The 27,351-nt window shown below is 40.1% G+C and overlaps 2 protein-coding genes across 7 annotated transcripts in view; both read right to left on the bottom strand.

The window, feature by feature from the left end:
* Window positions 1-2,221: 2,221 nt before the first annotated feature.
* On the bottom strand, window positions 2,222-6,606 carry gfi1ab (growth factor independent 1A transcription repressor b). The gene is made up of 6 exons (XM_072439437.1): window positions 6,378-6,606; window positions 5,660-5,857; window positions 4,644-4,996; window positions 3,822-3,959; window positions 3,577-3,742; window positions 2,222-2,596 (listed from the first exon to the last, which is right to left on the bottom strand). Exons 1-6 carry the CDS (start codon window positions 6,487-6,489, stop codon window positions 2,418-2,420), a joined length of 1,146 nt encoding a protein of 381 aa, XP_072295538.1. The 5' UTR covers window positions 6,490-6,606; the 3' UTR covers window positions 2,222-2,417.
* A 3,881-nt stretch (window positions 6,607-10,487) lies between these two features.
* The window catches only part of evi5b (ecotropic viral integration site 5b), a 42,035-nt gene continuing 25,171 nt past the window's right edge, over window positions 10,488-27,351 (bottom strand). For 5 of the 6 annotated variants that reach the window (XM_072439433.1, XM_072439432.1, XM_072439435.1 and 2 more), the window contains 8 exons: window positions 26,526-26,678; window positions 24,815-24,946; window positions 24,565-24,705; window positions 24,329-24,487; window positions 23,145-23,291; window positions 22,855-22,950; window positions 17,033-17,128; window positions 10,488-12,523 (listed from right to left, as the gene is read on the bottom strand). In XM_072439433.1, coding sequence (XP_072295534.1) covers window positions 12,218-12,523; window positions 17,033-17,128; window positions 22,855-22,950; window positions 23,145-23,291; window positions 24,329-24,487; window positions 24,565-24,705; window positions 24,815-24,946; window positions 26,526-26,678 — 1,230 coding nt within the window. In that variant the 3' untranslated portion in view covers window positions 10,488-12,217. The remainder of the gene's footprint in view (window positions 12,524-17,032; window positions 17,129-22,854; window positions 22,951-23,144; window positions 23,292-24,328; window positions 24,488-24,564; window positions 24,706-24,814; window positions 24,947-26,525; window positions 26,679-27,351) is intronic. The other variant, XM_072439436.1, reaches the window with a different exon arrangement.

The following is a 27,351-nucleotide window of genomic DNA, read 5'->3' as shown; positions in this document are numbered from 1 at the left end:
TCCAATTTCATGTGTTTCTATTGCATTCTCTCCACAGATCTGACTTGTAACTTGGCCTGGTGGTGTCACCTGGAGATAGATAAGTCTAATGCCCAGAGGTCCCTGTTTTGAAAGTCTCAAGTCTTTGGCCTCAAGTCAAAGCGAAGTCCTCTGCTTTGAGTCCATTTAAGTCATGACAACAAGAATAAGTCATGACCCTCCGACAGAAAAGTTACATAGTGCACCTTTAATATGGCTCAGCTGGTGAAGCGGTCGTCTTATAGCGGGAAGGTCAGCGGTTCTAGTCCAGTATCTGCCGTTGAGTCGTTGGCAAGACACTATGAGTGTGTGATTGGGGGTATCGGTGACTGGCAGCCACAGCCAGGACAGACTTAAGAGTGTCAAAAGTGTTATTACTATTATTATTAGTGTCAAAATACCTTAGATAGGCTGCAACACTGACCATTCACACACACCCAGAATCTGCTGGAACAGACGTTGGATGGTTGAGTATAAATGATTAAATACGATTATTTAATGGACAATGTAATGTTTAATAATGACTGACATTTTTATACAAAGTTGTTCTGTGGATACTTGAATTTATAACATTACATAGCGTTAGCTAATTTGGATCAGTTTTGTTACACATTGGTTTTAAAGAAATAAATGTTACTTTCACTTTGGTATTGTTTGATATCAGATACTTAAAGCCAAAGTATCTGTATTTCTGTAGAAGTCTTTGATAACTTGAGCCGTTTTTAGGCGCCACCAATGTTAAAAACAAACATATCCAGAGGTGTCACACTGCACCCTTTTGAAAACCTCCCTCACACATTCACACAATACAAAATGTACTTCTGATGTTATTTTTATTCCAGCAGAATAAATGAGCGAGTTCTGTTTCCTCTTCTCTGCTGCGCGTTAGTCCCAAATGTTCAAATATTCAGTATCTCGGCCCGGATTCCGCTGCAAGATTGTGAAGTGAAGTGAAGTAGAGAAAATCCTGGTGAGTCAGTGATTTCAATCAATGTTCAGAGAAAAAGAAAACTGATTGTTATATCACCACGTTAGGATAGTAGTTTATAAATTAGATCTAAATCCACAATATCTCTGAACTAGAATTGCCTTTTAAAATTACAATACAAGCAACTCTTTCTTTTCTTTTTGTGAGTGTTATGTTAAATTGTATTTGATGACATCATTTATATAATAAGACAACAAAACTGTCACTTTTTATTGGCTACTGGAAAAATCCTCCAACGTTTCTTTTACCCAAATCTCAACAAATCCTTTTCTCTGCAAACTGGAACGTTCTTTTTAACGGTATGCAAATAATATGCAAATATCTGTGTTTGCATATTATTTGCGTGTATACAGTTCAGTTGACAGATTTTGAAGAGGATAAATTGAAATCTGCCAATTTAGTACAACACATCCTTTCTTGCTATCCTTTCTCAGTAATCCTAGAAGCTTTTTTTTTATTTAACCCCAAACTTCTCACCACCGCCCTCTTCCCAACCCGGCTCTCTCCAGTTCCCAGCTGCTCTGTGCGGTTCCCTATCTTTCCCTTTTACCGTTTAACAGCAACAGCCACGAGGGAGAAAAGACATTTTGCTTAACGGTCCTGTTTTAGGTGCAAACACAGAGCGCGCAGTGGGCAAAACAAACAGGCGCCCGCGGGCATTCCCAATCACGGCCCGCGTCCCCGCCTCTGCCTCTCCTTTGGCCGCAGTTCAATGGAGTCCTGCCACAACGTAAACACGGTCCGCTCAGAGCTCATTTGTTTAGTATTTTTGGCTAAATACGAGGAGGATCGTGTGAGAATTGTCTAGGGGTTTCGAGAGAATTACGCACGCTTATTACGCATTAGGCCTGTGCGTGATATAAGACATAGTTCACAAATACAGACCCTAAATAGGCCTAAATAAAAACTTTAAATATAGCTAATGAAGTATGGCCTACTATAATGCAATGTTAGAGTCATACATTTGATTGCAGTGATGACTGCTTAAGCCATAAGGTAAAGAGTTTTTTTTGTCTGCGATTTTTGGATGATTTAGTGTGTAAAATGTTGTCTGCGCAAAGTAAGAGAAAAAAAACTTGGGAAAACATTTATTCTGTAAACAAGACAAGAAGAAGTTCACTCTGGCATGTGCAAAATGAAAGCATGGATATAACGCGCGTCTTTAGTGCGCGGAACCAGATCCGCCCTTGTCGATAAATACATGTAGTATTTCAGCTTGATCTTCCTTAATCGCCTTCGCCGCCGTGGGTAGTATTCTGTGGTGTTGTATTAAAGTGTAACATGAATCCAAGTCGTATAAATAAATACAAATATTATATTAAAGGCTATAATAATTTAATGGTTAAAGTCTTCATTTGTGCCAAGTCCCTGCTCGGCCCGTGGGACAGGAAGGCCCAAAACAGACAGATATTTATTTGAGTCCGTGCTGTGTCTCCTTGTGCCGCCGCAGGTCCACTTTCCTCTGGAAGCCCTTCCCGCAGAGGTCGCACCCAAACGGCTTGTATCCCGTGTGCTTCCGGCTGTGCGTGATCAGGTTCGAGCTCTGGCTGAACGCTTTCCCGCAAACCTGGCATTTGTGCGGCTTCTCACCTGCGCAAAGAAGAGCGGGATTGTGAGGTTTGTGAGTCATCCAAATCCACATAACAGCAACATGATTCATTATAGTACAGTTTTGTGATCTTTACAACAACAACAACAACAACAAAGCAATAGTTAGAATTAAAGTGCATATGACAGGTTAGACGACTCATTTCACTAAAACGGAGTAGACATAATTATATTTAAAGGAGACATATTGTGCTTTTTTCAGCTACATAATGTTGAACTATAACATAAGTTGATCATCATGATACATTTTGTTGATTGTAAACCACAATATTGCCCTAAAACGGCCCAGTAATAGAAACGTGTATATTGACTTCCGGTTCAGATCTGATAAGCCCCGCCTCTTCATAGTGACGTTCTACTGTAGGAAGCAGTGGACTGTCATTTATTTTTATGGTTAGTGTCTACATGACATTTTAACCCTACATGTGTCGCCTGAAGTCTTATTGTTTTTAAATAATGGAGCAAAGTGCAGACATGTGGGCGGGGATAGAGGGTTGGGGAATTTTCACCCTCACGCTTCAGTTGCAGGATTCAATCAGAAATTACAACTCTGAACTCGTGATGAGAATACTATATTGTAAGAGGTTTAAAAGTTTAGCATAGAAGATCACCTTTTAAGATTTACTAAAAAAAGTAGCCTTACGTTTAACAATTTTGGTGAGGTTTATGATATAATTTTCTGGTTAGACAAACAAGGGCCAAAATCCATATAAAACACACAACAATAATACCAGAAAACCCCTTTATTTTGTTAAAAGATTGTTTAAACTGTCCCTGTGCGTAACATTGTCCCTGCATTTTGATGAAATGTGGGATTCTGTTTCAAGAACTTCACTTCCGGTCATTTTCAACTTTCATTTTTCCAATTGTTGTCCCTATAACTGCAACTTGTCTTGACTGATGTACAACTATAATTAGACAAAACTATCACATGCACTTACACGTGACGTCATGGCGCTCACCTGTGTGGATGAACGTGTGCTTCTTCATGTCGGACTTCTGGTGGAACCTCTTGCCGCAGTACTGGCACGGGTAGGGCCGCGTGTCCGAGTGGATGAGCAGGTGCGTGGACAGCGTGGACGAGCGCTTGAAACTCTTCCCGCAGATTTTGCAGTCGAAGCTCCTCTCCTACGATGACGCAAACACGGTCAGAACTCGCGCACACGTAAAAGTTTGTCTGCGTAAAACGTGCGTGATTATTATTCACCTGCGAGTGCACGGCTTTGTGCTGCTCCAGACTGACCGCGTGTCCGAACGTTTTCCCGCAGATTTCACACGCGAAGGGCCTGGTTCCGCTGTGGGATCTGCGCACGTGGACCTCCAAACCGTGTGGCGTGGAGAAAACCTGCAGGAAACAAACAAAAACGTCACTGTTTGTTCAGCTTTTTCGTGTTCAAATGTTGCGGAGGAGGAGCGGTGATTTATACGTGTGCATAAAGATGATGCTGCAAGTCTCATTAAACTGATGACGCGTTGTTATTGTTATGTTATTGTTATTTTTATTTACCCTGTTCAAACTTTGTGGAATCATAAAGTGGTCTTAAATGTTGTCCCTTGCAAAAGTATTCAGTTACTGTTACATTTACTTTTTAAATAAGCGTTTTATTTCTTGAGTAATACAATGTAACAGCAGGCCTACTCTTACTTTTTTAAGTTTTAAAGTTTTTGGTTACTCTTCTACTCTTGAGTAAGTCTACAAGTGACAAAAGCTTTATTTTGACAACATTTAAAGCTCACTCACTGTTTTTCACACTGTTTTGTGCAAAGCCATAAACAAAGGAAACATGCTGAAACAGTCTTTTTTGAGGGGCTAAAAAATCAAGTAGCTTTGCCTTTAAATGATTGGAGCATAGTTATCTTATCTTATCATTTGTGTTTCTTGTTTAGTTTTTCTCATTTTTGTGTCTAGCCTTTGAAAATATCACATTTTGTCCTGTTAAACAACTTCAAATCAGGTATTTTGTTCAGACAGTACAAATACTTTTACTCTTCTCACTGCAGTCCTCACATCTCTGCTGTCTGCACTTACCTTGCTGCACTTGATGCACTTGTAGGCCCCGTTGAGGATGAGACTGGAGCAGAACAGATCCGCCTGGGCCTTGGTCCCGTGGCTCTTGGCCTCTTGATAAAGCAACGACGCGGCGTGTCTCCGGTGCTCGCCGTAGCCGCTGTCCTCCGGGTACATAACGGGGCTTCTTCGGTCACCGTAAAAGGCCACAGCCGCGCCGGGGCTCCGGTCCAGGTCGATCCTGTGCGAGGTGAGGCTTTGCGGCTGGTGAAGTGACCTGGGCCCCGGGGGACTGTCCCACGCGTATGGCCGGAACGGGACGGTAAAGTGCTGGCTGTCGTCATGCACCAGGGGAGACAGGGACTTGTCCGAGGCTAAAAAAGAAAGAAAAAGCATTAGACTGGACAGAATTGGCTGTTTTTGGTTAGAAATGCCATTAAAGCTGCCTCTTTAGCTGAATGTTTTTAATGACACAAATAAATATGACCTAACTCATGAATAATAAATATCCGTGGAAAACATGATATAGACGATTTTCTTAGTTAGCATCAGATTAACTTTCCTATGTGTGTTGACAAATGAGTCACACTGTAAAATCACCACTGGCAGATTTGCTTTTTACGAGAAGAAGGGAAAAAAAATTACGGAAAGGACCAGAAAATATAGCTTTCTAATCAGTATCACAATCTAATAAACCATCCCAGAGCCCTGGACTAAAAAAAAAAAGCAGAAATGACAGGAATAAATATTATACTATCAAGAATATATTCTTTGAAAACTTGATTTAATTTGTGGAGTTGTGTAATCTTTGTTGTTTGACGCCACATATCGTAAAAGTGAGATTAACGTTAACATTTATCACACATTGATGCTATACAAATTATTGATTCATGCACAAAGCTATGGTCAACATTTATTTGAACCTAAACCCGATCTTTTGTATTTTCTGGAGATGTAGGACATTGGTCTGAGATGAAACGGTTCAGCTCAGATTCTAGACCCCGTCATGGCTCTTTGCCGTGCCGTGCCGTGCGTACCTGGAGAGGCGGACGGGGACGGCGGCCTCCAATAGTCCTCGTAGTCCGCGGAACGCTCGCAGCCGCTGTCGGCGCAGCTCAGCGAAGATTTGGGAGAAAACTGCACCGCGTCCAGGATGTGGGAGTCCGGGGACAGGCCGCAGCGATCCACCGAGAGGTCCAGGGACACGTCCAGGTCTTCTGACTCTCTGTCCGCGTCTGTGGGACATTCAAAACGGTATTAAGACACATAAAGACAAACATCAAACTCATACAATTATCACGCATGTATCAAAAATATTGCTCACACTTAAAAACACAGTCAAATGAGACTAATTGGCTTTCCCCTCATAGTAGAAAAGGTTCTCTGTGAGAGCACTGTTTTACGCACAATAAAATGGAGCTTTATATTCACTGTTGTCATTAATATTCGTGTTTTAGTGAAGATTAGAGGAACACCGTACATACCAAATTGAAATGGCTTTACAACAAGGTTTTTGAATGGCTTCTACCAAAGGAAATCCAATGGCATCAGACCAAAATAAGTTAACAGAATATATGTTTCCTTAAACACTAAGTTGACAGCGTAAACAATGCGCTGAAACCCATTTTTACGCACGGAGAGACAGACACTTTAAATATTAAGGATCAGACTTTTCAGACAGACATAAATACTGGGCCATTCAACTGAAATAAAACACTGTTCTTTAGTATTCGAGGTAGTGTGACAGTCTCGCACCTGAGCAGATCTGTGCCAGTATCGTATCCAGTCTACTGTAGTCATCCTCCAAACTCCTGGGCTGGTGATAGCTGTGCGCCTTTTTACTCTTCACCAAAAACGACCGGGGCATTTTGTGTCTTTCTGTGCGTACAATCCGTTATAATCCAGTCGAAATCGTCGCAGTAAATCGTTAGTCAACTCGGTTAAGTCCACGGGCCCTCACGGTGCGCGCTCGGAGCCGCTGCACTGCCTCTGATCCCCCTGACACCTCTCCAGGCGCTTTTAAAAGGCGGCCCGACCTGACAGCTGAGCATGCGCAGTGGCCGGAGCGCCGCCTGCCAGGTGTCGGTGCAGGAGACCGGTGTCAGTGCGCGGTGACGTACCGGTGCGTGGCTCTACGGTTACAGGTGAGTGACCGCGGTAAAGACGGGAAGACTTTAAATTGAAGGCTTTGGATCCGTTTGCGTAAAGATGCAGAGATTGTGATTTTGCATAATTGAAGGATCGTTTTAGACTTGAAACTTGGAACAAAGACGCGAATGTAGAATGAGCGACTGTAAAGTAAATTACTTTAAGTAGAATATACTGTATAGCCGTTTTCTTAGACTATTCCAGGAGGATGTTACTGCATTTAACTATAATTTAAAACCGTTTTCAATGTCGTTGTTCTTCTAAATGTTCTCAAATTTCATTACTACTACTTGGTGTATGTGTCAATTATGGTGCTAAAAAACAACAGCACACAAGACAAACAATTAAAAAAAAAAATCCAAACTCGTAATTTAGCACATTGCACCTTGAGTCTGTGCTGCTTATAAAGAAATACACTTTTTAGCCAAAAATACTGAAACAAAAGCATATGGTCGTGGGCGGTGAATTTTTTTTTAATAATAATAGAAAATTATTTTGACTTGCCAATGTACATGACATGTACCAGTCCAATACAAGAAACATTTTTTTAAAATGCCAGTTTTAGACCAAACTGTACCCGCAGACTCACTTGACCTATACCTTGTCCACAAGAATGTCTGTGGTGCAACTCGTGCCTCCTTTTATCTGTGATGAACTAATCTAGAAGAGACTGAGAGAGAGGAAGCGAGCTTTGCACCACAGGACACACTGCTGCTCACGCCACCGCCGCATGTGGCCTTCTTCAAGAGAAGAGTGAGCCAATGGTTCATCTGAGTCAAACTTATCCAAAGTGTCGTTTATAATTGACTGAGATACAAGCATTAAAGGTACAGGTTTGTTAAAGCCCGTCTTTGATTTGCTCTGATTGTAGGTTATATATAATTAAAACAGAAAAGGGACAAACGTTTATGTATTAAATATCATAAATTGACGGAATGGTGAAACTAATTGCGCCAATACATGTCGCAATTGATTTATTTGTTCCCTGCATAATGTGATCAAATAGTTTCATCGTGCAAGGTTTTTTTCTGCACGTAATTGTTTTATCTTTCTACGCTGTCCAAAAATCCACAATTTGATAAACCATAAAAGGTCAATTCTGCACGTTGCCGCTTGTGCGTAAAAGTCTTTTAGGCACATTTCATTGCACCTGTTCTGTAAACGTGACACAGATCCACAATAGCAGCGTTATCGAGCCTGATTAGTCTGGCTTGGCTGCTCCTCGCGCTGTCATTACGCGACAGACAGTGTGCGAGCCCCGGGTGCGAGCTCGCGCCTGCAGTTACCGCCTCTCCTCGTGTTACTGCGCAGGAAGAGACCCCCAAAACAGAACTACGGCGCCTTTTGTCTTTACTCACCTTTGTGGGTTTGTTTTACCTCATTACGAACTGAATAAAAGCATCGACGCACGCGCAGGTCGTTTAAGATACTGACACCGGCCATTGTTGGTAAAAGGCCTAAATTAGAGGGGGGCTTTTTATTCTCGTGGATTCACTGAGTAGCCCACGACATTTAGGCAGGAACTCAAAGCGCAACGTGCCAGAGAAGTCAGAGCCCGTGCATCCGGAGCAGTGTTGAGGCCATGATAAAAGTATTGAGGGAGCAGCAGGTGCTGTCTGTCTGCAGTGGACTGCAGTGATAGTGAGAGACACGGCCACAGGCTGGCGCGCGGGGCTTTCAGGAAATCTGTCTGCACAATGTAGGCTATCACTGAGAGCAATGTTTTTTAAAGCCCAAGTGCGGAACGTTTTGCCCAAAAATGAACAAACATAAAGCTTTAACAGTTTTTTTAAATGGTTTGATTGCACTGAAAAACATTGTTTTCACTGTGAGCGGGCTTGTACCTCCACAAACCTGACTCGTACTTGTTTTCATGGAAGTGTTCCCTTGGCCAAAACTGAACTTAGCAATTGTTAATGTGGACATGCATGTATAATTCAGAAGTTTTAGAACTGTTGTATTTTCTTCAGTTCATATTTAGTTTGCACTGCGGGCTTACTGGACAATAACAGTTTCAGTATTGAAGGGTGCGTTCACACTTTCACACTTAAAAGTGTGTGTGCTGGTAAGAGTGTTTTTGAGCGTAAATGCTGGACCATGGATGGAAATTAGCCGGCCACCATCTAGCACCGTGGGCAATTATTTTTCCTCTGAGGGCCATATTTGAATTGAGTTAAGTGGTGGAGGGCCAGACTGTGTTAATTGATGTTACAAATTCTTATCACTTAGCACTTTTTTTATAAAATATAGGTTATTGAATCGATCATTTCATTTATTTCATGTGACCTCTATTAAGAACACAAGTGCAGACATATGTTATATAGCTGAGAATAGAAACTAAAAGCTTGAGGGGGCCGAATTAAAACAGGCCGAGAGCCACATCTGGCCCCTGGGGCCACAAATGCCCAAGTCTGATCTACCATGTTTACAGAATGTATATCATATATGAAGAACAAAAAATTAAATAAAAAATTGACAAAACCTGAAATTAAACTAAAAATGAGTTTAGAGTATTAAATTGAACTCATACTTCCCTGTTGGTATTATATGTTATTTAAGTCAGTCAATGTTATACAGTTCTTATTAGTTCATTTCTTATTATTAGTCGTCAAACCAAGTCTGTGCTCGGCTTGGAGGAGTCTTCTTCTACCTGTCACCATCCATCCATCTCACAAGTCTCGGGGGCAGCAGTGTAAGCAGGGACTTCCTTCACCCCAGACACTTCCTCCAACTCCTCCTCCTTTCCACGGCCAGCCTACTGTTTCCTGGGTCTTCCCCTCTTCAGAGTGGGACATGCCCAACACACCTCCCCAGGGAGGCGCCCCGGAGGCATTCGGAACAGATGCCCGAGCCACCTCAGCTGGCTCCTCTCGACATGGAAGAGCAGTGGCTCTACTCTGAGCTCCTCCCGCGTGACTGAGCTCCTCACCCCATCTCTAAGGGAACGCCCAGCCACCCGGCGGAGGAAACTCATTTAGACCGCTTGTATCTGCGATCTTGTCCTTTCTGTCATTGCCAAAAGCTCAAGACCATAGGTGAGGGTAGGAACGTAGATTGACTGGTAAATCGAGAGCTTTGGCTTTCTACTCAGCTCCTTCTTCACCACAACAGTCCGATGCAGCGACTGCATCACTCCAGATGCTGCACCGATCCGCCTGTCGATCTCACACTCCATCCTTCTCACTCGTGAACAAGACTCCTCCACTTGGGGCAAGGACCCCCCTCCCACCTGGAGAGGGCAAGCCACCTTTTCCCAGTTGAGCAGAGTGTTCAAAAGTATAATTTGAACTTAATTTCCATGGAATCGTGCAGATGTGCCACCTCCAGAAAGTTACATACTGCTACTTTAAGTGGAGCATTTTAACACAGAAATGAGATCTTGGGTGCATTCTGTCATAGACATAGATACTTAAGTATACATTTTGTTTATTTGCAGTTTTTGTGCAACACATTTAGCTTTATTACAACGGATTGTTAAAACACCAATCTGTGCATTAAATCCAAACTTTGCGGCCCCTTGATCTTTCATTACTGTCAGAGATCAGCCCGTTTATCTCCAAAAACCTGAAGTGAAACGCTTTTTTAAATATGTGGTTTTGTTCTTGAAACGATCAGCGCTGAAACCGTGAAAAATCATTTCCTGGATACACTCAATCTAAGTGTGAATCTTTAGCGGAACTCTGAGTCATCGAGAAATGACAAGAGCCAGCAACGACGTTTGAGTTTAGCAAAACATTTCTTTATTGTGACAACTCATCCCACACAGCAACAACATTGGTATAGTTTTAGTGTCCATTCTCCATGTTAGTTCTCGAAGCACTGGAGACTCCAAAAGTGCTCATTTCCTTCTCCTTTTAGTAAACATAGCAGATCTTGTTCATGGTCAGAAATCTATGTTGCCTACTGCTTCCAATACTGCTGCTTTCAAGGCCATGAAAGAAAAATCTGTAAATTAAAATTCTCAACAGGCATAAAATGGAGTGAATTGGGTCAGACTTTAGCGCTCACTTTGGTAGCTCAATTAAATGCTCTAATTTATCTCGACTTCCCTAATCTTTTCCTGTGCAAAACCAACAAACATAATAGTTCAATCAAACCGGTAGCGTACACAGACTTTTTGTTGTTGTTGCACTTTTAACTTCTCAGAAAGAGCAAAAGTCATTCAAATCTGTCCCCTTATTTATTGTTATTTGTCTTAAACTGTAAATGTATTGTCTTGGACTTGCCAAACTTTTCCCTTTTTTTGTACGATCAAAACAGATTTGCAAAAGATACATATTTCAAGTTCAAAGGAGTTGAAAAAACATAATACACATGTACATATCTACAAATATGCAGGCGCCACATTGAGCTGGTTGAGGCGAGTGACTGAAGGCCGATAGTAGTAATAATAATATAATAATAGCATTTTCCGGCTGGTGCAAGCAGGTCTGATACCAGGCTCGGGCAAAACAACAGATATATTTGATATTTACAGACGTACAGCCACTGCACGACGTTTTGTAGTAACGGTGATGTGAAACCCGGCTATAAAAGTTTTTAAAAAGTATAAAAACATAATGAAGAGTTTTGTGGGAAAATGTCTTATTGCACTCTTACGTCTCTTTCTTAGAATTCTGCTCATTGTTTTCAGAAACAACAATAAAGAGGTAAACAATGACAATCTATGGAGCAGTGGTTCTAAACCTGGGGTGCAAGTACAAAAGGTGGGCAACATGCCTTTAATGCTGGGGTTCAAGAGTTTTGAGTTTTTGGTGCATGCTCAAGTTGGAGTTTTAGTTTATTTGATTTTTTTTTCCCCTTAATTCCGGTTTCATCCCGTTTTCTACTATTCTATTTAAAAAGGCACTGTACTTGATTTTTACCATCTTAAAAACATGAAAAAAGAGAACTACTTTCTTTTAAACGGTTTGCAGCGCCCCAGAGTTATTCCTCATTTCCTTAAGTCATTCAGAGTATCAAAAACGATTAATTGTGGTGAGTTTATACAAGCTTTCAGAGGCCAGAACGGAGTTTGGACGTCTCGCAATTGCTAACAACAACAACTAGCATGCTAACAAAGCACCAGCGTTACCATCCTGGTTCGCATCCAATAAAAACGCTAGATGCAGACAGCATACAGCAGTCTCATTTTGACCTCAAGAGCTGCTTTTACAATATATCTGTACTGGGGAAAGATACATTTTACTTTAATGCGCAAAAACATTAAAACCTGGTCAAGTCATGGAATAATCCGGGTAGTTTTATGTTTTTTTCTGATTTTCATCTTTTAATCCCGTTTTAGTCCCGTCTTCAGAGACACACATTTGACTTCATTGAGTCCAGCTCTGGCATGTTCTTAAGCGTTACTTTGTGTGAACTTCTGAGAACCACCGTTTTATAATGAAATGATCAAGCTTTTCTTCCCACCCACCCTTTCCCCGAAAATCCAGCGTCCTGATTGGTTGTCACACCGTAGTGGACTTGTGATTGGCCGTCGGAGGAACAGTGAGTCTCAGTTCTTCACCATCCCCATCCTCCTCATCCTCCTCGCTATCTGTGTCCGGGAGGTTGGGTCTAAGGCGGATTCGGGTCCCACCGGACACGCCCATCTGGTCCGGACTCGGGACTTCTTGGAGACTGGGGTCCCGGGATGGGTCCTCGTCTGAAAAGTGGTAAGACCCGAGGTGGCCGCTACTGAAGTGGTTGACCAAGTGGATGCCGTCAAATGTGGACTGGTTGGACAAACCCCTTTGGCTTTTGAAACAGCAGATCTGAAAGGGCAAAAGCAAAAACATTTCAGATTTCTTAGAATATAAAGATCAATTGATGCCTGGAAGATTATGTGAAATAACAGATCCATCACTAATTTTAAAAACGGCAAACAAATCCGATTAAAAATAATAGCCTCTCACGAATCCAAACCCAAGGAACTTAAGACGTCCTGTACCCGATTTTTACTGTCTCAAAACCATACCTAATACGTCCTAAATTATACCCGCAATTAATGTAGCAAACTTTAGCATGCTAATGTCTTGTGGAGAACAAAAGGTTTTATGCAGACAGCTCACTGCGGTCTCATTTTGACCCCAAGAGCTGCTTTTATAAAATATATGTATTGGGGCAGAACGGATAGTATTTTACATTTTCACATCGTGAAAAGTCCCCTTAAACACACACACAAAAAAAAAAACATTTTACAATGGACAGGATATTGGGGCATAAAATGGGAATGGCTCAAATCTGGCAGGCACTGTACAAACTCACTTTGGGAGCTAGAAGAAACTCTCCAAATTAGTTTTTTCATGACTGTACACATTTATTCTGAGCAAAGCCAAAAAGTTGTATAGATTCTTAGAAACAGCATCCACCCACCTATTTTCGCCCTGTGCACAATGGTTGGACATACCCAAATGGCATTGCTTATTAAAAGAGGATCTTATGTTCCATATGCAAGTGTGATGCATCATTAGAAAGCTTAGGCCTTCTAGTTTCTGCAGATGTGCACATGAACACTGCCAGGGCTTCAGAACTTACACTACAGAGGCCCAAACATAAACAAAACATCCTTTTTTTAGTCTCGCCTGAATATTGTCAATTTGTAATGGTCCTGAGCAAGACATACTTCATTGTGTGCTTATGCTGTTCACTGTACATGCTGTTGATCTTGTCGACAACAACTATGTAAAGTTTCAGATCTCTAGGAACAGGCATTTTGGTGCTGTTGACTATTTTGTATCAAAAAGTATATTCGGAACAAGTTATCCAAATATGTGCCAACTGTGCCAAACTGTTTTATTACAATTTTAGCTCCTCTATGATCATAAAACGTACATTTTGATGTTTTGTAGGCCACTAATACCCATTATAACTGCTAAAAACAATGAATGTGAAAATGTGTATTTATGAGTTTACCCATGAATTTCCCATATAAAGATGAAAAAAAATAATATTTTTATTTTATTTTTGTATTGATATAATAATACATATATCTAACAAAATACGCGTCCCAAAGGCTAATAAAATCAGAAAACGTGATGCTTAAAATCTAGTCGCAAAATGCAGAAAAATCTAGGCTCTGACAGCCTTCTGTGTAAATAAACCCTTTGTCCCGCCTACCTGTCGAAAGGTCTCCTTATTGGCTAGAATAATATTTCACTCAAAGTCTCCTGCATGACTGTTAGCAGAAGCTAAGGGCTAAAAACAAAGATGGACGCGCGCTTCGGAAGCGCCGCATTTTTTTCCTCCGGAGGCTGTAGCAAACAAACATGGTGCAACAACAACACGTGCATGGTCTCATTCTGTAGGTAACAGTCTGAGGAAGAGATCGATGCAAAACATTATCTTATAAGTCAAACAGGTCATTTGTTATGGACGGAGAAATGCGGCGGACAAGCGCATTCTCGTCCGGCGAGAAACGAAGAAAAGTTTGTTTACTTGACAATATCTCGAAATCGGATAACTTCAGGAAAAATACAAGTGGATATTGTTTTTCAATGATTCCTTACGGACAGACTGAGTACAAGGATGTACAGAATTAAAGCCGTTTCGTCCGTCATAAACAGCAAACAGGTAGGACATGCGTTTGTAAAAGTTGAGACTTTCTCACAAACTATTGGCAACTGCTTCTTGGGGCAAATTATTCAATGTAAATCAATGACATATTTGTTTTGTTGAGAAAATAAGCTTTAAAATGATGTATGGCTATAAAAGTGATGATGTAAGAATATTTGAGATATAGAAAATGCTCGCCGGCGGACAGGTGGGTGGTAACATTCAAATCTGCCCCCTTAATTTGAAAAATTTTAGTGTCACGATAATTATTATATCGACAAGAATATTTGGGCTCAAGTTTTATCATGGGTATTTCTTTTCTTTGAACTAGGATTTCTTGTCATTTTGGGAGATCTGAGCAGCTTGAGATCCGACAGTTGAAAAAGTAGCTTGTATGACTGATTATAGATACAAACTAACTACGGAACTTTTTTTATTCAGAATAATTCAAATTGTGTTATCGTGACGGGCCTAGATTTAACAGCTCCAAATGCATTGTTTATGAATCTTTACCTTTTTTGTACAATCAAATTCAGAAGAAAACAGGAAAAATAACTTTCTGATGGACATGCAGTAATTTTTCAAACACAAATGAGATAAACAAAAAGGACAATCTAAATTTTAAAAAAATGAGCACAAAATCTGTAACAAAGCCCATACACAGCAGTGGGCGTGCATCGGGGACGGGGAGAGCGGGAATTTTCAGACCAATGGCGTTTTGAATGCAGGAGAATAAAAATGGCGTGCAAGAGTCACTAGAAATACAACTTTGAGGTAGTAAATAAAAAGGGAAAACAATTATAACGTGGGTAAAAGCTCTCACAAGTTGTAATACAGTATAATGTGTGTCAAAGAGGAAAGAGGTCATTTTGAAATAAGATGCCTGCAACACATCTGAAAAGTACTTTATTTAATCAACAGTAAACATTTAAAAGTCTATATTATTTGCTTAATAAAAGGTGAAGGTTGCGCGTCCTCAAAGCTTGAATGCTAAACCCAAAAAGATAACAATTATTAAAAATATTTAGGGGTTGTACATATTCATGCTGAAGCCAAATAAAAAGTTATGAGAGTATCTGTCTATATTTGCTTAGTTGTAGTGAAAGTTTCTAATCTTCACTTGAGTAACTCTGGAAGGATTTTTTTTTAATTGATTTTTTTTACATCAATGGGGTTTTTGGTCACATTTCACCGGTTCACAGGGCATTGTATTCATTTCATAGAGCATTGTAAAAGTTTCCCCTTTTGACTCAATGACCCTTGTGCTGCATTGTTCAGGACATAACTCTAGCATGATTATAACAGCTGAGTTGAATGGGTCAATAGCAAGCAAAAAAAAAAAAACAAACATGCAAAGTTAACAGTTTTAGAATATCAATTAAAAAAAACTAAGAATTGGACTTCAAATTGTGGATGTGGTCAATGTTTATTGTCATCCATGTGATGTGTGTGTTGTGTATAGTTGCTGTTATTGACATGGTGGACGTGGTGGTGGGGGGGACATGCAGATGGAAATTTCTTGCTGTCGTCAAAAACATTTAAATGTAGAAGAAGGGGACAAGAAGACGTGGGTTTGGACTGAAATGACAGGGGTTTGTTGACTTACCTGGTACAGCCTGTAAGACATGTGGGGGGAACAAAATGCACCTCTTTAAATAGTTTGAGTCCAGCCTACGTTACCTGCACTTAGAAACTTACAGCAACTTACGAGAGGAAATTGTAAAAAAGTGAGAGGAGGGGGAGGGGGCCATGACGCTGTCTTGTTACGCACGTAAATGAATTGGCAAAAAGAAAAAAAAGTAAAGTAGTGTAGAAATAACAATGAAACAACACAGAAATAATCATGGTCAGTTGTTGTAGTTAATGATACAATTATTATTATTGGATATGGATAATTTTCTGAAAATGTAAGATACATTGACCTTCGTTTAAAGTGTGTTAAATGTGTTTTACATTTTTGTAGTCTCGGTTTAGTTGACACTTTTGATTGGTAAAACTGCTGCATACATCTTATTTTATTGGAAGGTATATATTTGTTATTCTAAAAAGGTGCAGTATGTAACTTTTCACCCTGCTCATCTCCATGGAGATGCTTATCCATCCGTACTTAAAGATTCACCTTTGGAGGTAGAGAAGTGTAACTTTCTATCTTCATAAAGACCAGCAGGTGACGCCACCAGGCAACGTTATTCAAGCCATTTGTGTGCGGCAAAGACACTTGTAATTATATAAATTCACAATGGACAAGTGTAATGCCATACAGTGGAACCTGCCAGGCAAAGCCAAAATACACAGGGCCGGACCCCCGTGTAAAAAAGTTTCAGAGTGCATCTTTAAACATAACTTCAGCATATTGCATATATTATAAATAGAGTATAATGCTTTGATCCTTTGAAAGGTCCAAACAGGGCTTGTTGTTGTCAGTGAGATGTTGACAGCAGTCACGAGCTGCTCCACACAGGAAGTCTCTGGGTGGAGTCAACGCTCATCTGTTTGAGCTCAGAACAACAAGTCAAAATCTGCTGAGGGTTTGTGTTTGGGGAAACTGACTCTTTCCAGGTTCTGATCTTGTATCCAGAGTTTTCTTCCCTGGGTTTTGGTTTTCCCCATCAACCCAAAACACGCACAATCGGTCAAATCCTCAATCTAGGGCCTGATCAGGTCCCCGGGCGCTGCACTGTGGCGCTCACTGCTCCTGACAGATTCAACCCCGGCGACACTAGACTCACCTCTTGTCTGAGCTCCACGATCTGGTCCTGCAGCTCCCTGATGTACTGACTGGAGTCTGTGTGGTTCAGCTGGCCCTGCACCTTCCCCTCTTCCTTCTGTGGAGCAGGAAATGAGGAACTCAATTTTTACATAATTACATGAACTGGTTAAAATTCCGGTTATAGGCACTTTTTTTACTTATACAGAGGATTTGAAAAGTTGACACACCTCTGTTAAAATGTAAAGTTTTGTGATTTTTTTTTAATCACAAAACTTTAATGTGACCTACTGACCTTATTCTACCCCACCCACTTTTCTCTCTTTCCCCACGTGATCGGCACTTTCGTTCTAATGGCAAACCCTAACCCCTAACCCCTAACCCTGACCCCTAACCCCTACTTCGTCTGGTTAAAACAAGTTTATGCCATGGCTCTGTATTAGCAAGAGTGTAGCTAACTCATCCCAAAACAAACTAGACTGTGCAATGTATAAGTTTAAAAAGTTTAAAGCCGAAATGAATTGAGTCGGGTCAGAGAGGGAGTCAATCTCAGGATTTCCTGCACCCCAATCCGTGGCTCTAACCGCTGGGCCAGTACGGTGGGACCTAATAAGACTTCTCCGTCATTTTCCGAAATCCTCTTGAAGTGGCACATTTGGACCAGCTAATGCGCATAAAGTCAAAGCAAGAAGCAGACGAAGCCATCAACAACACAATTTTTGTATTTTTCATTTTAAGTGGGCCAAATTGCTTGTAATAAAAATAAACAAATGAAAATTGCTGGTGTAATTTGATTCTTTTAACGTAACTTGCAATGATCAAAGGTTTCGAACAGGCGTGCCGCGTGATACTGGTGCATCTGATGTTGCTCACAGTGGTCCTCAGTGTGCCCAGGGAGATTGTGTGTTTGCGGGTGGGTGTGTCCGGAATCAACCAATCACGTTCAAACTGCCTCTGATTAACCCTAACCCAAATATTGCCAAGTCAAGATGTGCCATGTTGATAGACTCCTGTCCAAAAAGAGTGCTGCAATAAAATCAAAAGATGCTTCAACAAAGTATTTGTTTAAGCCTAGGGTGTGTATACTTATGCAAACACATATTTTTTTTCCAACTCTCATATTTTTACATCATGTGTAGAATTTTATATGCAGCTTTAATCCTTAAAAAGTGATTGTGCATGCAAACCATTTCTTGTTTCAAAATAAAAGTAAATTTTAAGTGAAATTATTCTACTTGCAGTTTTATGTCATTTCAGACAGATAAATGCGTTTATTCTGAATTTCATATACATTTTTTGAGACGCTTGTGTACTTAAAACTTTTTCACTCAGTTACTTTCCTCCCTAAAAACGTCTGACTTAAAATAAAAAAAACTATTGCAAATTAAAAAAACAACAATATCCATTTCCATATCAAAAATCAGATGTGCAGCTGCTGAGGTTAGTCTCACCTGTTGGTGCAACACTACAGGCAGCAGACAGAAAATAAACGCACGCAGGCACAGAAACTTTGGTGCGAAGTCAGAGCGCGCAAGGAGCCAATTCTGACAAAAGCTATTTTTGTGTTTAGAGCCACTTGACAGTTCGGGGCAGTTAGGAGCTTCCTGGAGCTCAGTAAGGTGAAGCTGCAGCTGTCAGATTGTGGCAAAAACATTTTTATATCCCAAGAGGCAAAATGTAATGGTATAGGAACAGTATAAAAATATTGTAGCAATGCATTTTGTCTAACAATTATCAAGAGACAACATTGATAAATGAATGCAATGAATACTCTTTTGAATAAGGCAGTTATTAAACGAGGCATAAGAAGGTGTCAGTACCGCACATGAATGTACTTTTTGTAAACGTCCTCTCTCAATGCGATAGTTCAGGCTTCATGGGGCTCAAAATTAACAATTAATTGCAGCCCTACATTATTCATATGATTTAGTTATTTATATGACTAAGTGACCAAAGCCAAGTATAAATCTGTGATAGTGAAGCTCTGAACCTGTGAATCTGGAGGAAGTGGTTTCTCGACTGTCAAACGAAGCGAAGCAGCTGCAGCAGCACCACAGACCGGCATGTGCACTGCTCTTTCAACCGTCACCAAGACAACATCAAGTCACATCAGTTCGAAGTATAATTCAAGCGATTTATTTATTGGGAGTGTCTACAGAGCCGCGGCGCGCGGCCGAAACTGCCATGTGATTTTTTGCCGCGGCTCCTGAAACTGCTGCGCTATTTGACCGTTTTAGACCGCGCCGGGTTAGGGTTAGGGTTAGGGTTAGGGTCAGGGTTAGGGTCAGGGTCAGGGTCAGGGTCAGGGTTAGCCATGAGGCTATATGGCAGTGCTGCGGTTCCTGAAACTGCTGGGCCATTTGACCACGCCGCGGCTCTGCAGCCACGGCCTTATTTATTAGTCAAACTGGGTGAACACAGTTCTGAAATATTCCAACCATTAAAAACACAAGAATTGTAAGTAGTGAATTTCTTTGAAGTGCATTACGTAACTTTTCTGGTGAATGGTCCGCTACCTGCTTGTCTCCATGGAGATGTTATTGCTTTGCCTGAAATGTTCCACAGTATGGCATTGAACCCACCTGCATTTACTCAATTACAGGTGTTTTATTGTTGTATGTATTTGTACTGTGAGTGGTGTCGCTTCTCCACAGATCTGGCCTGTAACTTGGCCTGGTGGTGTCATTTGCTCATCTTCATGAAGATAGATGAGCGTTATTCCATCTCCATTGAGACAAGCAGGTGGCAAATCCTCAACCATAGACTTTGTACAGAGCACTATTAAATTTGATAAATAGTAAATGTTTCCAAATGTAAAAGGTAGAATATTATGCATTATTTTTGAAAACATTGGCATATATTGACCCTTTCAGTCAATACAAAACGCAACATTCCATTAGCCAGAACCATTCCTCGAGTCAACACTAATGCTTTTTCAATAGAAATAGAAAACTGCTGTTTTGGTGCCTGACAACCACTCGAGTAACACCAGAGCCATGCTAGAACACATTACCACGTGTAACGCTGTTTTGTGTAGATTGTTCCCATTAGCGACTAGCGTTAAGGTAAAGATACTCTTTATTGTCCTGTAGGGGGAATTTTCCTCTGCATTTGACCCAATCTGCAGATGAAATATGCAAACAATCAAACAACCCCGTAATAAACATTGCTTAAAGGCAACATTATTCTGGACAATATTGCACCAAAAACGCAGCAGGCCACAAAAGTTTGAAAAGATTTCTTTGTTTTGTTTCAACAAGTGCCACAAATTCTACAGTAATAAGTGAACTTGAGAAACTCTAGGTTGAGTTAGTATTTGTGTAGTTATCACAACACAAACAACCTTGTGTCTGCAAAAATGTCAGTTATCTATTTGCTGCTTCATTCAAATGAATGAGATGGAACGTTTCCATAAGTACGAGTCTGCGCACAGCTGTTCTAAACACATCATGAGTGATACAGAGGAGCATTAAATACTATTTAATACATTATAATAAGAGCTCAACTCTCCATGAAATCACTGCTGGATAACTATGAGTTTGTGTTGTGTCTTTGGAGACTTTCTAACCCCAAGACAAACTAAGTTACCTACATCAACACAATTTTACAAACACTGCAGGTCTGGTCTTCGCTTACGAAACCCCCCTTTCATCTGTGGCACAGTCCACTGAGTCACAGATGGGTTTTAGGTGACTGACTCACGTGATGAAAGTGTTTTTTTGACATTTTCTTGAAATTGAATCTTTCAGCCACAACTGGAGCAGGTAAACCAAACCACAAACCATCAACCAGTCAAGCCACACTGATTTTATCTCAAAAGTTCTTTGCCAAACAGCTAGATGAAGGCAAAAAAAAAATAGCTTTGATCCTTTTTTTTGGCCTTCATTTAGCCGTTTTGCAAATCTTCCATCTGAAAAAATAAATTTTTAGTAAGGGGTCTTTGCTAAGAGTTGAAGATGCAGATTTTAAAAGTAGAAGGGTGGTAGTGTTAACAGTTCAGTGCGTAGAAACCAAACCTCAGACCACACGAGCAATAGAGATGGGGGCAGAGGACATGGTTAAAAATACACTCAGCTTCCTCCAAACTTGTTCAGAAATATATTATAAGAAGCCACAAAAGCCCACTCCCTGGCCCCCATAATTATATGTACGGTACAATGTAACAACACATGTACGTCCATATAACTCCAAAGAAGGAATATGTGTGCTTTGTTTTGTTAGTTGCTATTTTAAAGGAACAGTATGCAACACTTTTTCATAAATGTGCCCCCCGTGCGAGAAAGAGCATCATTTGTATTGTGGTTTTATATGTATTTTTTATATTATAAGCGTGATTTTAATGTATTTTCATGTCTGTAAGGCATTTTGAATTGTTTTTGTACAAATGGTGAAAATAAATGTGTATATTTGTAGTGCACAAAGAATAGATCTTTTGAATAAATAAAGATAATTGAACTTTCAGTACAGAAAAATGTGATGTTGCACTAACAATAAACGAGTGACACATTCAAGGCTCAAATCTGTTTGTAACCAAAGTAAAGAGAGTGAATGGCCGTAAACAAACGCTGTAATCTTTCGTCTTGTCGCTCTCCTGTATTTGTTGTGATCGCCCTCGTTGTGTGTGGCGTTACATTCGTTTACACATAAATACTCTTCTCTGCACTCGCTGGATCAGACCGGTTCAATGCCCGGAGTTTAGTGATGCGTTGGTCTGTTCAGGGCGATATTGGTTTAAACCAGCGCCGTGATGTTTCTAAGGGCCAACTTTTGCGTCAGAGCCAAAAGATCAGATAAGATCCGCTGAAAGGAAACCAACTCGTATCTTGACTGATCTTGCATGTTTGAGATTTTTCCCCCCAGACTTCACGCAGTCTTTAAGTCCCATTGCATGTCTGCACACTAGAGCCTGATAGAGAGGGGATTTAAAATCAGATGTGAACATTGATAGAGGTTTTGAAATTCAAATTACCGCTGAATAAGCCGAACAGCAGAATGATGCATATTTTTCATGAGTTACAAGCTATGGCAACAACGTCCTCTTGGCCATAAAGCTTTTGAATGGGGAAAAAGTCGTCACAAAAACCCGTCAAATTAGAAAGAAATCGTTTGAATCTAGGGATGTCACGTTATATAGAAACATCACAATTTTACATGAATCATGATCGTTGTCACTGTGACCAAACTGAAGTGAAATCCATTCTTCATTTCCCCACTAGCTTTATGAAAATCAACCTTTCTGAATGAAAAAGTAATGATATTGTCATAAACAGCCAGATAAAAAATAATTTACACATTTCTATTGTGACCCAAATAATCACAATTATCGATTCAACAAACAATCTTGACTTGAACCCATGATGAACCAATGACTTGAATTCATTTGTTTGGAGTATAGTACTTATTTACATACATAAATATTCACTATATGTGCAGTAAATGTATATCATAGTTTTTAAAACAGCCAAGCAGCATTTTTTGACGAAAAACTGGGGGACATTTTTTATCATTTACAGGAAGTATTGACGTCATCAATACTCAAAATCCAATCCAAAACGCAGGAACAATTTACAAAAAGGAACAAATTTTTCTGACAGTTTAAACTTTAATTCAGCAAAATAAACGCTATAAAATCATAACTATTGTGTAAATTAGATAAGTGATTGCTTGCTTATGGAATTACCTCTATAAGTATGTCACATCTGTTGTCCGTGTCCGAACAGGAATACAATTATAAACTTCACCAAAATTGTCAAATGAGGGAAAACTAAGCAGGATTTTATCAAAATTGAAATATGATTATATTTTAGTGAAATGTGTAGCAGAAACGGTGTAAACTGGTGTGACCTGTATCTCGAGCTCTGAGATGTGCTGCTGGAGTTCAGCCATGGCAGCGATGTTGTCGGCCTCTCGCAGCCGCACAGCCATCACCTCCTCCTTACTCTGAAACGCAGGGTCAAACATCAGAGACCACTGGTTCTACAGAGGTCGATGAAGCAACACAGGTCTGGAAATGATTATTTTCTAAACCACTGTAAGAAACTAGGTGGATTTCTTTACATATGCAATTGCTTAGCCTATGCGGAGCCTTTCTCGTGCTTGTTTCATAGCCTGGAGGACCGCAGAGTCTGTTGTACCTTGCACTCGACCTCGGCCTGTCTGCGCTTTATCTCCTGCAGTTGTGACTGTAGATCTTTGTTTTGGGAGGTCAGGGCCTGGACTCGGTCGGTCAAACAGCGACTCTCATTCTCCGCCCGCCGCAGCTGGTTGCTGTGTATCTGATTCTGTAAAACAAACACAACAAACAAAAGCAAGTTCAAAACAAGATAAGTGCATGTGCTGCCCCCTAGAGGCGACTGTGTGAAATTAGACCCTGACGAGCATTATTTTGAGATATTTCAAGGACGACATAAATTTCCTTTTGTACATAAATTTGTCCTTGTGCATATAATGTTTAAATAATTATTTTTCCTATACTGCTTTGAGTAACAGTACAGTATTATTTAATGGTAATAAAGTGCCAATATTGGTACTGCAATACAAAATAAATGTATAATCTAGGGGTTGGCAAAAATTAATATCCATATTATGTAAATCCATCAATGTCTTTAGACATATTAGTTTAGGTTGAATTATTAGACAAAAATGAAATGTATGTGAAATTAATAACAAAAGGGCAGCAATATCACCTTATACCCCTATTTAAAACTGAAAAAATAACTTCTTTATTTTCGATTTTGTAGATTTTTTTTTTTACAATAAAATTTTGCATGTGTTATCTTTATATCACATTTCATTTGTTTTAATATCTCCTCTTTTAAGTGTGTCCACTTGGGTCTAAGTTAATGAATGTTCCAAACATTCCAAATAGCTAAGTTCACATATTTTCTTCAGTCCTTTATCAAGAGCCAATAGCAAAGATGAGGAAGATGGCTCACTCAAAATCATCTTTATGAGCTTGTTGTTCCTTCATCATACCGTTACAAAGTTGTATTTTGAGTGATTCCTGCATGTTTGAGTAATCCTGTATTGTCCTGCAAAAGGGGCTCCAGTGTTTAGATACGTTTTCACCTCCTGTCCCCGCCCACATATCTGTTCTTAGTTGTGGTTATTTGAAAAATGAAGACTCCTGAGTCCTACACATTGGGTCAAAAATGTTTGAAAAATAAAACACATACATCTAAATCTGTTGCTATGGTGAAATGCTACTATGAAGAGGGATTTTAGTGCTGTACTCATGTTGTAGTGTAACATTAAGTTCCAGAAAGTACGTCTCCGTTAACATGATGGGTTAGTGGAGGTGAGACTGCTGTGGTGTCACCTGTGTCTCCAGCTCGAGCATCCTCTGCCTTGTCTCCCTGAGCTCCGCCTGAGCCTCTGCCTCCCTTAGCCTCACACTCATCAGCTCGTCCTGAAGCTCAGCCACTGCGTTCTTCTTTGGAGTGTCTTTCCAGCGCCCGGCCGTGCGAGCCAAGTGACGCTGAACAATGCAACACTGTCAGTGCATGTGGAGATGTATACAGTCTTTAGTAATGTCATAACCCAATGTTTCCTGACCTGCCAGTGGTCCTCCAGGTCGTGCACCTGATGTCTCAGCTCCTTCAGCCCCGTCAGAGCCTCGGCCTCTCGGAGCTTCACTCCAATTAGTTCCTCCTGGAGTCGGGCGACGTTAGTGTCATCAGGCAGAGACGTGTTCCTCTGGAGACAAGAGAAACTCTGGATTATACTTTGGCCATTGCTGCATTACTTTAACACAAGCTAGGAAAGAAACTGACAACATGTTTGTAGAAAACCCTTGGTCTCTCACCTGCTCCATGTCGAGGATCTTGTCCTGCATCTCTTTGAGTGCACACTGAGACTCCGCCTCCTTTAGTCGGGCCTGAACCAACTCCCTCTCCAACTGCAGCATGGTCTCCTCCGAATACCGAGGGACACCTTTCTACAACGGACAGGGAGAGAAGGACAGTTCAGTGTGTACGCAAAGTGAAGTGGAGGGAAGCGTTTCATAGTTAATACAGAGCTGGCAATTCCACTTTAATTGTCAACAATTTTATAGAAATTGAGGAAACGCTTTAAAAAGGTTCCTTATTGAACTAGTTATAATGCAATAATTAGCACTAGTTATTTATTTATAAGCACATTTACAAGCATTTGGTTACCGTTTTTGGTTAATGCCTTAATAAAATTTATTATAAAAGGTATTTTAAGCCATCTATAAATGCCAGTAACTGTCCAAGTGCTTATAATTAACTTCTTACAAATAGTTTACTAAGGAACCTTATTGTATTTTTTTTTAATCTGAATCAAAATATGGATATTTGGGTATCAGTCCACCACTCACTGATACGTTTCTGGATTGAAATAGAATCTGACAGAAATAATTTTGCCCGTCTTGTTTCAATAAATAATTCAACATTGCTCTTGGTGAAACATAATGACAAATTATGTAAAGCAAGGTAAATCCTGCACATAATCATGAGGACTCCAAACGTAAATATTTAATTCAGCACCACATTATGCTGCTGCTGCGACATGAACACAGTGTCAGAAAGCTATCGGCCCGTGAGATGCCGGGGACTGGACTCAAAGGACTCAAAGGAAAAAGCATTTGTGATTGTGGCAAACTGTAAACAACCCATGTCTCGATTTGAGTTCATGCATACCAAAACACACCATAGTCGTTTGGAGAAACAATGAGTAAGAAATGATAATCTAACAGGCAAAGAAAAAAAACTGTCAACAATAAAATAAAATAATGACTGAGCTACAAAAATAAAATGTACAATACAATAAAGTGGTTTTCACAGCAAACGGGTTGCACACTGATTTGGCAAGTAATTACGCCGGATGCTCTCCCAATTTTAACCAGCTTCATAGAATTGTGTAACTTAACTATTACTATTTGAATTAACATATGAAATCTGCTTTTAACAATACATTATTATTAACATAATTAGTTTGCTCAAAGTGGTATTTTAATTCATGCATGTTTGACTAATCCTGTGTTGTTCTACGACTGTGGCTCGGAAAATTACCGTTTTCACCTACCCTCTATCCCAGCCCCCTGTACTTAGTTGCGAATATATATAAATAATGAAGAGTCCGAGTCATACGGTTATAAAATGTTTTTTTTTTTTGTTACAACCAAATGCAACTATGAAGAGTCAGTTCTGCGGTTTTAAACAGGAAGTCAATGGATCTTACTAAGCCGTTGTAGATCAATATTGCAGTTTACAAAGAAAAAACTGTAAAATTATTATATACTTATGTTACAGTTCAATATAAAGTACCTGAAAAAATGCATAATAGGTCTCAAATATATGCAATCCTATATCCAAAATATAAAAGCTTATATTTTAATCACCCTTTAAATCACACACGGTTGAAAAAATAATAATAATTCCGATACAATTTGTAAGGTAAATACAGGAATATTGTGTTGCTGTTAGTCTGACTGGTTGCAGGCGATGCTGTTGGGCCTGGTTGGACCACTAGAGAGCGCTGTGGTCCTCTCTTACCGGGCGAGGTTGCCGTTGCTCCTTCAGTTGGCTGATGGTTTTCCAGGCCTGCTCGAGCTGCACAGTCGCCTCCTCGCTCTGCTGTTTGACCGTGGCCAGCTCCCGTTTGACCAGGTAGTTCTCCTCGGCCTCCTGAGCGCGCGTCACTTGCCCCTTTGGGACATCCAGCAGTGGGTCAGAGTCCCGCGGGAGGGGGGCAGGAGGGGGGTTCTAAGGGCTTGTACTTGCCTACAGCCTTCTCACTTACAATGGAGCTACTTCATTCTTCTGACACCATGATTTCAAATTGAATTTATACTAAGTTTTGGATTCATGCCGTTTTGATTCTTTTGAACTCACTTGTAATGTTTTAACCCGGTCAGCCACGTGGGTCACATGTAAGTTAAGTTTATAATGTCTATAGTTAGTATTAGTCTATAGTTAGTTAGTAGTCGAAGAATTAAGTTAGAAGTTTTTCACTGGCTGTGCCTCAGACTAGCATTGTCTAAAATATTGCAAATTACAAACAAAAAGTACCAACTGATTAACAATGAGGAAAATACATGCTACTAAAATTGTAATAATCAGAGTTGAATGTGCAGTGCATAGTAATAATATTACTATGGTATGTTAGAAATCAAACAATATAATCCATATTTCACTTTATTACTTATAAGTTAAATGTACCGTTTATATACATTCAATGTTTCACCAGAAAACTACACATTTTAAGTCAAATGATTCTCTGATTCAGATTGGCTGTAGCTCCATTCTGTTGGGCGCATTATTGTCCGTTTTCTTTTTGGGGTTTCTGTTCTTGTACTGGTAAAGTAACCGAATGGCTGAC

The sequence above is a fragment of the Eucyclogobius newberryi genome, unplaced genomic scaffold, assembly GCF_026437365.1.
Source record: "Eucyclogobius newberryi isolate DKJ021-1_F unplaced genomic scaffold, fEucNew1.0.hap1 SCAF_9, whole genome shotgun sequence".
NCBI lineage: Eukaryota > Metazoa > Chordata > Actinopteri > Gobiiformes > Gobiidae > Eucyclogobius > Eucyclogobius newberryi.
Note: the sequence above shows the minus strand (reverse complement) of the source record. Positions and strands in the feature narration are given on the sequence as shown.